Source organism: Gavialis gangeticus, unplaced genomic scaffold, assembly GCF_001723915.1.
Source record: "Gavialis gangeticus isolate Ggan-Ray unplaced genomic scaffold, GavGan_comp1, whole genome shotgun sequence".
In the NCBI taxonomy this organism is placed as follows: domain Eukaryota; kingdom Metazoa; phylum Chordata; order Crocodylia; family Gavialidae; genus Gavialis; species Gavialis gangeticus.
In genome coordinates this window covers 22,077,800-22,088,643 of record NW_017728998.1, presented here as the reverse complement: position 1 = coordinate 22,088,643, position 10,844 = coordinate 22,077,800, and the positions used below count along the sequence as shown (strand labels likewise).

The 10,844-nt window shown below is 44.7% G+C and overlaps 1 protein-coding gene across 1 annotated transcript in view; it reads left to right on the top strand.

Moving 5' to 3' along the window:
* TDRD12 (tudor domain containing 12) overlaps window positions 1–7,704 on the top strand; it is an 83,795-nt gene extending 76,091 nt beyond the window's left edge. The window contains exons 28-33 of the mRNA XM_019505281.1: window positions 534–658; window positions 2,083–2,134; window positions 4,446–4,559; window positions 4,652–4,805; window positions 4,904–4,970; window positions 7,244–7,704. Of these exons, the coding sequence (XP_019360826.1) occupies window positions 534–658; window positions 2,083–2,134; window positions 4,446–4,559; window positions 4,652–4,805; window positions 4,904–4,970; window positions 7,244–7,329 (598 nt within the window). The 3' untranslated portion in view covers window positions 7,330–7,704. The remainder of the gene's footprint in view (window positions 1–533; window positions 659–2,082; window positions 2,135–4,445; window positions 4,560–4,651; window positions 4,806–4,903; window positions 4,971–7,243) is intronic.
* Window positions 7,705–10,844: the final 3,140 nt, after the last annotated feature.

The following is a 10,844-nucleotide window of genomic DNA, read 5'->3' as shown; positions in this document are numbered from 1 at the left end:
ACCATTTGAACTCCAGTAATCCTAAGGTCTGTAAACTTTCTTTCATGAAAGCTTTGCTCTCCACCTGTGATTTTCTCACTCCTGAAGTCTTTGGTTCTTCAAATTAGAGTGTTTGGAAATAAAATAACACTTACCAGTTTCTTGAGACTTGTAGAATATTACATGCATCTGTTGTATCCCATATATAGCAAAATAATATTTAGATAAGGTTTCCGAGATAGATATATGTACTAGCCAATTGTCCGTCAAGAATGATAGGGGTGGAGAGGGACGGAGCTGGGATGGAGTGCCACCATCTAACGGCCCATGCTGCTGCTCTTCCGCCTCTTGCAAGGACTGCGGAGCAGTCCTCGGTGTGGCTTTAGAATCGTGGTTGTGCTCCCCCATGCTTGGAGCACTCCGATTGGCTGTTTGTGTCAGCCAGTCAGAGGGTGAATAAAATGTTACGGACAAACAGATTTAGGCTTTTATAATATTAGAATAGTGTTAACTGTTATATGATAGGTGAAGGTTTTCTTCTTTATACCCAAAAGTATTAGGGACGTGGCCAGTCCGCAGAGGGAGCCAGAACAAGATGTGGACAGTGTGCAGAGCCCATTATTAGGAGAAAAATTGTCTGAAAATTGCAATTTCTCCCAAACTATTTTGGATCAAAGTGGTAAGTGTTTAGATGATTAGTGAGTACATTTTGAGAATTTGAAAGCAAACTTAAACATCTGTAAAGAAGACTAGTTAAATGGAGGTTTAATCTTATAATATATGGCACTTAATATATTGCCTTTCACAAAATAAAAATTGCCCAGAGTGCATAGAAAAATGAATGCAAAATTTTGGTATAAAGAACTAATGCAATACGTGGAGGGTTGTAGAAATTACCTTAATTAGTCAGCACTTCATGAAGCAGATTATTCCTCTAATGCCAGGGACTGATAGGTCTAGGTGTGCTTGCTGGTTAAGGCCTGAAATATCCACTGTAAATATCCATTATTGCTAAAAGAAATGAATCTTTCAGCTAAGACTAGATGAATTTTCCTGTTCTATTTATTTTAATAGCATTACGGTATTTCATATTGTTTTGCACCATTTCACAAGATACCTGCATCTTATTTTCAGGTGACTTAATTTGGTGAGCTAAGAGCTATTTTCCAATTAATCAAGATTTTGGCTATCTTGAAAGCTTTGTGGTGTTTTTTCAGCATCTTTCAATATGGCAAAATATTATTTATTTACTTTTCATATAAAATGTAGACTGCTTTTGATTTATTAATTCATCTTTATCTTGCATGTGAATTGTTAAAACCTTCTCAAAGTAGAAATATCCAATATATAAGCAAATCATTTTTATGATTTGCATAATAGTGCATTTTCTTTATTTTACTGTTAGGACCATCTTCTGGTATGGGCTTTGTCTTGGATATTTCTGGACTAAACAAAGGCCCCTGGCAGGCGTTACAAAATACGATTAATCTGTTAATCAAGACATAAATAGTAACTCTGCCACATGTTCAAGGGATTAATGGCACAATAAAATGAGATGTATAACACTTTTGTGGCTAATTTCTGTTGTGCCTTAAATTGAATGTGTGGCAGGATAACCAGAGGAGCTCAAGACTCCAGTGTGGTACTGACAGTCAGCTGATTGCTGGTCCCAGCCTTAGGACCTCACAGGAGTCTGGAATTGACTCCAGTGTGGTCTCAGGGATAGAAGCAGCAATCAGCTGATTCACAGCCCCGGGACCACACCATAGCTTTTAACTGGCCCCAGTGTGGTTTAGGGGCTGAGACCAACAGTCATCTGTCAGTCCTGGCCTTGGGACTGGTGAGGTTCATCCAGACTATGAGAACCCAGCTTTCAACTTGTAGCCAGGGCTCCCTCACACTGGCACACAGTAATGATGCCATTGAAATATGATTCCTGGTATCAGAATGTGTGTCCTGCCATGCATGTGTGGCATGACAGGTGGTGTGATTGTTGGGATCAGGGCTCAGCTCCTATCATGCCATTAAATGTGTGGGCCAGGGGCTTAATATACTTAAGTTGCTTGAAATGTGTTTGGTTTGTTTTGTTTTTTTTTATTTTAGGTCCCATAGCCAAAATTGAGGTGGAAAACTCTACACAGCATCATCATAAATGGTACTGGAATTTAATGTAATTTTTTTTTAAATGAGGAAATGTGCAATCTGTTTTCTGAATTCACTTTGAATGTGCATTTAGTGTTTCTGAAAAAGGATAGATTGACTGTCCTGATTGCTTAATTTTCAGTTGACATATAGGACAGATGAAACGTAGTGGTGGTTCTCATTGTACCATACTGCTAGTACTACTGAAGGAATGACCATTAAGGTAAAAGGGTAATATATTCTCTGTTCCTATTCTGACCTTAATCCATCTGTTTAGGCCATGTTTTTATATGGTCATCCTTGTTTTAGCATCTCTGCTAGGAAATGTTTAGAAAGATGCATTTCAGGTCAGTTAACAATCATAACGTAATAGAAATCCTGGTCACACGTGGTCTAGACTGAATTTGGGTCTTCAATCAGGATGTTAGAGCAGTGATTCTCAAAGGATGTGCTGTGGCGTACTAGTGATGTGACAGCAACAGCAGTGGGACCCAACATCCCTCTCTGAGAGGTGTAAATGCTCTCCTCCCCCATCTGGCACACGCTGTGCCTGATCTAGCTACTCCAGCTGTGCCTATGGCTGCTCCTCTGGGGACTGTAGCTGCTACTGCTGCTTTCCCCCACTGTTTCCCGCTCCCAGGCAGCGCTGTTCCCCAATCCCAGGCAGCCCCCTTCCCTTCCCTCCCGGTACTCCCAGCAGCGTGCTTCGCTGTGAGCAGGCAGACAGATGCAGAGATGCACTTTGCAGCCCAGCTTGTCTCCTCCACTTCTCCCACTCTTCTGGGGCTGTGGGGGTAGTCATTGATGTGTGGGACCCTGCAGGAGCAGTCTCAGCAGTGTTGGGACAAGCAAGATCAGGAGTGGGAAAAATATGGCCTATGGGCCATATCTGGCTGCCACTGAGGACCTGAGGAGAGAGGGCTGCGTCCCGCACTGCTCCACTGCAGCCAGGGCCGGGCCGGGCCAGGCCAGGCCACACAGCATACAGATTCCTCCACCACCCCCTACCCAGCTTCCTATTAGTGCTACGGCTGCATGGTCTTGGCATCGCAGTCTCTGGCAGCCAGGCTTACATGGAGTGGGTCGCAATTCAGTATGCCACTGCCCACCACATTTGGATAGTTTAATTCAGGGGTTGTCAACCAGGAGTATGCGTACCCCTGGGGGTACTTTGAAAAGTCCTAGAAGGGTACAGGCAGGCAGGGACGTAGCACTGTCACCCACCACCCTGTGCTGCTGCCTACCTGGAGCAGGGTGAAGGTAGTGGCGCCCCTCTGCGGGCCGTACAGGCCCTGGCTGGGCAGACAGCAGGCCATTGCCACTGCCATCCACCACCCCGCATTGCTGCCACTGCCCACCACTTCCTCATGGCTGGTCATACATGCGGCCTTGCAGGTTGCTGACAGGTAGTGCACAATTGGCCAGGTACAAGTAGAGGTGGGAGGAGGCCCTGGCTGGCGCCTGCACTGTTAAGGCCGGCGGCTCCCGCCTTCAGCGTGTGAGTGGCCAGGACACCAGGAGGGGAGGAGAAGGGCCTGCAGCATGGAACCTGCCTAGGCTGGGGTGTGTGTGGGGTCAGGCCACACCTCAGGCCACCTTGAAGCTCCTCATCTGGCTGCCAGGGGTACTCTTCTTAAAAAAGGTTGAAAACCCCTGGTCTAATTAATCTAAATTTGAAGCTAGTTTGAAGCCTCTTGCGAGGAAATGTTATGGTGCTTGGTGGATAAGTTTGATCAGATGTAGTTTGAACTGTCTGTTTTAGTGTAGATGGAGCAAGACCCTGAGGAGAATCCTAAATCTGTTAGTCTGAACCAGATTTATTTTATGAAATATTGAAGTTTTTGAAGACTCTATGCCACAAATCTGTACCTGGGACCCACATCTTTCCCAGCTGTTGAGAGCCAGTGGTTGTTATTGGCTGTAAAGTTTTCTTTGCTTAATTGCAGATTCTTTAGTGACTTTTTTCCTACCAGTTCTGAATCTGTAATTTTGGAAATTTGCCTCTCTTCTGTACGAGCTCTAAGTGCTGCTTTTCATTGTGCATTTAAAAGTATCAGGAAAGTCAGGGAGAAAGGGGGCATGCAACTTTCAGTACTGGCCACATCGTATTTTACCTTCTTGTTCAACTTTACTCATGCAGTTTAAGGATCTTTTCCAGTGTGTGATGGATAGAGGCATTGATTGCAAGTACCTGATGGGAACCCAGTACTGACATGGTTTGAGTGATGATGAGAGAGTAGCCTGAGGATTTATTTAGTCAAATTCTGAATTTTTTTATGCTTTTAAATTGAAATAATTTAACTTTTTTTTTTTTTGTATCTTAGTTTCTATCCGGAAATTAAATGGTTTCAAAAGGAAGATACCGTTACCATGAAGATAAAAATAAGAAATGTAACTGACTGTAAATGTGAGTTTTTGAGAAACAGGGTTATTTTCAGGTAGGTTCAAATTTATAATATAATTGTCAAAATAATGAAATTTACTAGATAGCATTTTGTTTTAAAAACTAACCTTTTTTCAAAAAACACAGTGCTTTTTCAGAAGACAAGTTTTATTTGGTGGATACAGAGCTGTATGAAAATATACTTACTGAAAAGTCTGTATGTGAGGTTAAGAATGAAGAACCTGTGATTATCCTTGCAAAAGAAAAGAAAGAATCATGGCTCAAGCTGCTAAAGTACAAGGTGAATTATGAATAGCAATTTGGAAAAATTTCCATTTTCAAGGTTTGAAGATATCTTTAAGTATTAAACTCACAGTAGTTTTTTATTTCTGTTAACAGAATCCTAATGTGTCTTTTGACTTTGAACATTGGGAAGATTGTGGAGATGAAAGCCCCTTTCCAGTTGGTAAGACCTAAACAAATTTTGGAGTAAGCAAACCTGTACTTTTAAGTTATTAGTAGAGAGGTAGTTAGCTATATTAGTCTGAACTCCAGGAGAAGGCAGGGCAGGGTGGTTCTTTAGGGTGTTTTTACACATGCTCGGCGGGGGTTGGTTAACTAGAGCAGCTCTTGCAGGCCGGTCTGACCAAGCTGCATCCCTATGCGCCAGCTATGGAAGCAGAAATTGGGCGGGAGGGAGACATGCCCCCTGCTGCCTGGCATGTCGCCTATGCTGTACATGCTAAACCTACTCTTGTTGGAGAGTAGGTTTAGATTAGACATCCATAAGAACTACTTCACAGTTAGGGCAGCTATCTTCATGGGAAGTGGTGCTGACTTCTACCCTGGGGCTCTTTAAGAAGAGGCTTGATGCCTGCCTGGCTGGAGTCATTTGAGACCAGTTTTTCTCCTGCCCAGGCAGGGGGTCGGACTTGAAGATCTACAAGGCCCCTTCCAACCCGACTTCTATGATTCTGTGCCCCTTCCCACACTCACTCCAGCCCCCATAGACAAAATCACCTGGACAGAGCTGCAGGATCTGCTGTCGACCACGTTGTGTGGCTGCCACGTGCATGTGTGCACATGCACGTGCATGTGATGTCCCCTGCCCCCTATATTCTACTCCCCCAAGCAGCCCCTTGGTTTTCTGGGTTTTTCTTCAGCAAACAGAAAACCTGGATCCCTGGTCATGAGAAATAATGCTGTGTTTTTATATAAGGGTCCCTTAAGTGCATATTCTAGGTGTATACAGGGCCTGCTTTCAGTCCCGAGGGAAATGTACTTTCATGCAGTATACTGTACTTTCAAATTAACTTGAAGTGCACTGATACATCGACACTGGGAGCGGGGTATAGGGGGTGGGAATTCTAGGGTGGCTGTAGCCCAGCACTTCCCCCTGGCCCCAGGAGCAACCCGGCCTCACCCTGTGCATAGATCCAGGGGGCATGTGCCCCCCATGGCTGTCCCAGGGGTGTGTGTAGCAGCAGCATCTGACTGTTCCCCCCACCCCCAGACGAGTCGTGTCTCTGTCCCACCCCGACCGGGCTGTAGGAGCCTCGATCTACCCTTTCACCCTCAACAGACTTACCAGCCAGATGCTGCTCTCCAAGTTGGCGGACTGCGTATTGGCAATCAGATTGGTATCAGCCAATATGGCTCGCTAATAATCATCCATCGGAATCTTTATCGGTGCACCCCTACAAATAACTGTGTTGAACAAACATGCTGATGTGGATTTTTAAAAGTAACTCAGGAAAGGCCTTTAGAACAGTAGAGCACCTTCAGTGACAAAAAAAGGAATAACAGTATTCGTTATCGTCATTTTTAGGCAGTTGAGGGTCATGATCTTGAGCATCTGTAACATCTTATGTCAGACTAAAAACGACGTTCTTTGATGTACTAATTAGCAAAAAATTAGAAACTGCTTGTAGATGGTTTTGAAAATTTGGTAATTCTGAGGAATCATGGTGCACTCAAAACAATGTTATGAGAGGAGTAACATACATGTCAGTGCTTTTTATAGCAAAAATCATCCAACAGGTTCTCGTGCCTTTCATTCCTCATCTTCACAACAGTAGTAGTGGTCATGGACATTTTAATAACATGTATGGTTTATTTGAACAAGCAGGCATGCAGTCATTCAACTGAACTTTGCAAGAGCATTTATATTGGGAACTGGTGTATGTATAGTATATGATCTACTTGTCTATTTACTAGTCAAGAGAAGGAAAACAATCTTGTTGAGCAGTTAGCAGAAATGCAGCACAAGTGCATGTCACTTGAAGGTGTTGGCAGTTGCATAGAATTTTCACATTCTGAGGGTATCTAGCTGTAAACTTGATTTGTATTAGAGCCAGGTCCCTTTGTCCATGTTCTGTCTGTTCAAGTATAATATTAATTGCTATTTCATTTCTGATAACACATTTCCTTTTCTGTTGAGCACCAAAAATGTTTATTCATACACCTCATTTTCCAAAACCAGATTAGTTTCAGTTCATATAAACTGATGGAAAGAAATTAGGCTGCCTTCAATTTTGACTATCAGGATGCTTAACATACCACCAGGGCTATACACATTTTCTTGCATTGATTTCCTGTTCTGCTGCAGCATGAGATTTTGTTTTTAAACAGACTGGTCAGTGCATTTTCACTTATACAAAATGTTTTAAATCATAACTTTAGAATTTTCTCGTTTTACTATATAATTTTATTATAATGGCTTTTATTTGTTGCTTGTAGGTGCTGAAAAATTACATCATCCTGCTACACTAGCAATGGAAGAAATGGAGGAATCCTCGGACAGTGAAACAGAAAGTGGTGACTAACCTGCAGAATCAATCTTTGTCAGTCCCTTTTCTTTCAACCCACAGTGGGTAGACACACCTGCATTTGAACCACTTTCAAAAGGACAGCAGCTGTTATGTTTCAATACAGGGGTGGGCCACTTAAGGAGTTTTGGTGAGCGCTTGAGGTGCAGGGGTAGGGAGGGGCTGACCCAGCTGCAATGCCCTGTCACAGCTGTTCACACTACCCAGTGTGGGGTGTGGCCTGGGAAGATGCCAGTTTATCCTATCTGTCCCAGGCCTGTCTGCCCTGCACCCACCACCGGGAGTGCCAGATACAGCAGGTGGCCAGGGGCTCCACGGAGATCAACCCAGGACCCCTGTGGGCAGGGTACACTCCGTCAGGCGGATGGGATGAAGTCACAGGGGGGCAGGAAGCAGGACAGGCGGACGGGCAGGACTGGGATCACAGGGTGGTAACAACGTGGGGCTGCAGCCCTGGGCATAACTGCAATCCATTTCTTGCCATCCCACCTCCAGCCCTGTCCAACCTGCTTCTGCATACAGCTCCCTGGCTGCCCATGGCCCCATTACATCCACTTGGCTAAGTGTGCCCTGCCCACAGGGTTCCCGGGCACATTTCCATGAAGATCTTGGCCAGTCCATTGGGTGCTCCTGGTGATGGGTATGGGGCAGACAGTCTGGACATTGGGGCTGGGATCTGGTGGCAGTGGTGGGGCACGTGCCTGCTTCAGGGTGGTGGGAGCTGTTTGGAAGCCCTGTCTAGCCACTGTGTCGCCTCACAACACCCACCCTGCCTTGCAGACTACGGACCCCAGTGTGCCAGAGAACCGCACGCAGGGGCAGGGTGGGTTGCATCCAGTGGCACCTCCATGCCCAGGGGCAGCAGGACTGGCCAAATGCACCATGCCCCCTGCGCCTGGGCCAGGGAGGGACAATGGACCCACCATGCCATATTTTGCTCACCCCTGTTCTAATAGTTGCATGTGGAAAACCATGGGAAGGATACAAATATAGCAGAACCACTCCAGCTGTAACAGCTTCATTTCAGGGTTAAGTAGAAGTGGCTTTGCTTTCCTACTTTGTATTGTTACTTTGTGGATAAGTTAGAAACAATTGCATAGGAACAGCTGCAGACCTTTTGAAATGGATCCAATATTTACATGTGTCTATATCCAGTGATGATTAAGGATGGTCTTGCAGTCTTTATCTGTATAAGAATTTTACTAATTTTGGTGGAACTATTTGCATATAATTAAGGACTACAGAATCAAGTCCTTAATTTTTACGAGGATGGCAATGAACCAGACACTCCATTGTATTTAAATATGTTGGCTAATTTTGACTACCTGGATTTGAAGAAATAAAGTGCTGTAGAAGAAAAGTGGTTATATTCCTTCTGATATATGTATACTTTTTCTTAATTTGTTTTAAAAGAGGGGTGTCAAATACATGGCCTGTATCTGGCCCTTGGCACCATCCTGTTTAGCTGTCTATCAGCAGGACACTAGAAGCAGAAGGCATGCAGTTACAAGGCCAGCAGAGCACATGGCTGCCACCAGATAGTGGCAGATGTAACAGAAGACGCAGCAGCAGCTCCAACTACTGCCACTGGAGCTGGAGCACATGGTGCGCACTTCAGCACAAGGCATGTAATTGCAGCAGTTTTGGCTTTGACATGGGACATGTGGCAGGCAGGAACTGGAGCCACTGTCTTATGCTTTGCTGCCTTTGCCATTTTGTGCTCTGCTGCTGTTATCATGCTCTGCTGCCCCTGCTATCAGTACATACTTTGATGTTGCCGCACTGGTTCCTTGTGCCGGCCCGGGTTGGATCTGTTCTTAGGCATAAGGTGAGTTTGACATCCATGCTTTTAAAATAACTGTATATTTTTGTTAATCTACAGTAAACTTAGGTCATTTGAGTAATAAAAGTCTAATTTGAAGCGGGGGGTACGTAATTGCTTAGTCTCCAAGTATAAACATACTCCTGTCACCACTAGATCAGTAATTCATATTTCTCTTGGCTCCCTCCCTTCTCCCCCTGCCCTTCTAGGAGACAGCTTTTCACTCACTGGCTCTTTTCTGGCTTTTTGAACATAGCTGGTTCCCTGTGCTTTTTTATGGGGAACTGACTAGTTCATGGAAGACTGCCAATTACATGATTTGTGTGAAATCCTTGAAATTGTGTATTTGGTAGGTTCCTAGACATTGAGTAATATCAAATGTACTTGAAACTAGAAGGGAATGTTAGCTGGGCAGTGTTTTGTTATCTAGACAGAATGAAATTATCCAGTTGGAATTATTCCTGAAAAATTCTGCTACTTCAAGAGCCAAGAGATTTGTGCTATTAATACATTTATCTTAGTACACAAATAGCCTACTTTTATGGGGTAAAGTGTAGTAAAATATAAACTGATTACAAGCTTTCTTTACTTATTTATCCCTGCTATGGGGACAGGCTAGAACAGCAGTGCTGGCTCCGCGCGACTGCTAAAGGGCCAGGCTGGAGCAGGGACGGAGCCGACTCAGAGCAAAAGTAAGGGGGTCTGGGAGGGGAGAGGAAGAAAGGGTGGGGACCTGAGGCTGCAGATAGTAGCATGAAGAGGAGAAGAGAGGAGGAGAAATGGGAGGGGGGAATCAGGTCAGCCTGAGGCTGCAAGGGGTGGGTAGGCAACAGGGCAGAAGCTGCCTGCCTCTTCCTGCCTGCCCCCCTACCACCTGACGTCCACTGCCTGCCTCGTTTCTGCACCCCCCGCCTTCCCTACCACATGCCCCTGCTACTGCCTGTCCCCCCACTGTACCCTACTGCTGTCCTCATCACCTCCCCCACACCACCTGCGGTAGTGGTAGGCACATTTAGATGATCCTCTCCGCCAAAAATTAATTCCATACATGGAAAACTAGAATTTACAACTTTATAATAATTTATAAAAATGTATAAATCTTTAGAATCTAATTGTTGGGGTGGGGGAGTTGTCTTACGTTCAGGGTCATCTTGTATTCGAGTAAATATAGTATTTTGTTTTCCATTTCCAGTTATGACTCTGCACAAAGTTTCATACTACTATAAGATGAATGTTTAAGCAAAGTACTGGAATCAGTAGTACCTGCATTTTTACATGCAGTTGAATCAAAATGTTGTTTATTTCTCTTTGTTCATTTATTATTTTCTTTATTCAGTTCTTGATTATTATCTGTTCCAAGAAGCTGTTTAACAATAAATGTATTACTTGAACCCAGATGCTGTGTGCAGACCATTGGGCTGGAGGGCCACATAAGAAGTTTGGTATGCTCTTGAGGGTGGGGGGGCGGGGGCAGGGTGCTGACCTGGCCTTGGTCCCCTGTCACAGCTGTTTTACATTGCACAGCAGGGGCTGAGGGGAGATGGCCTGGAGAGATGCCAGTTTATTTTCTGGCCCCAGGGGCCCCGGGCCTGCCTGCCCCACATTCACCACCAATTGTGTCAGATGAAGCAAGTAGGTGGTATCTCCATGGAGACTGGCCTGGGACCCCTGTGGGCAGGGTCTTCTTGGC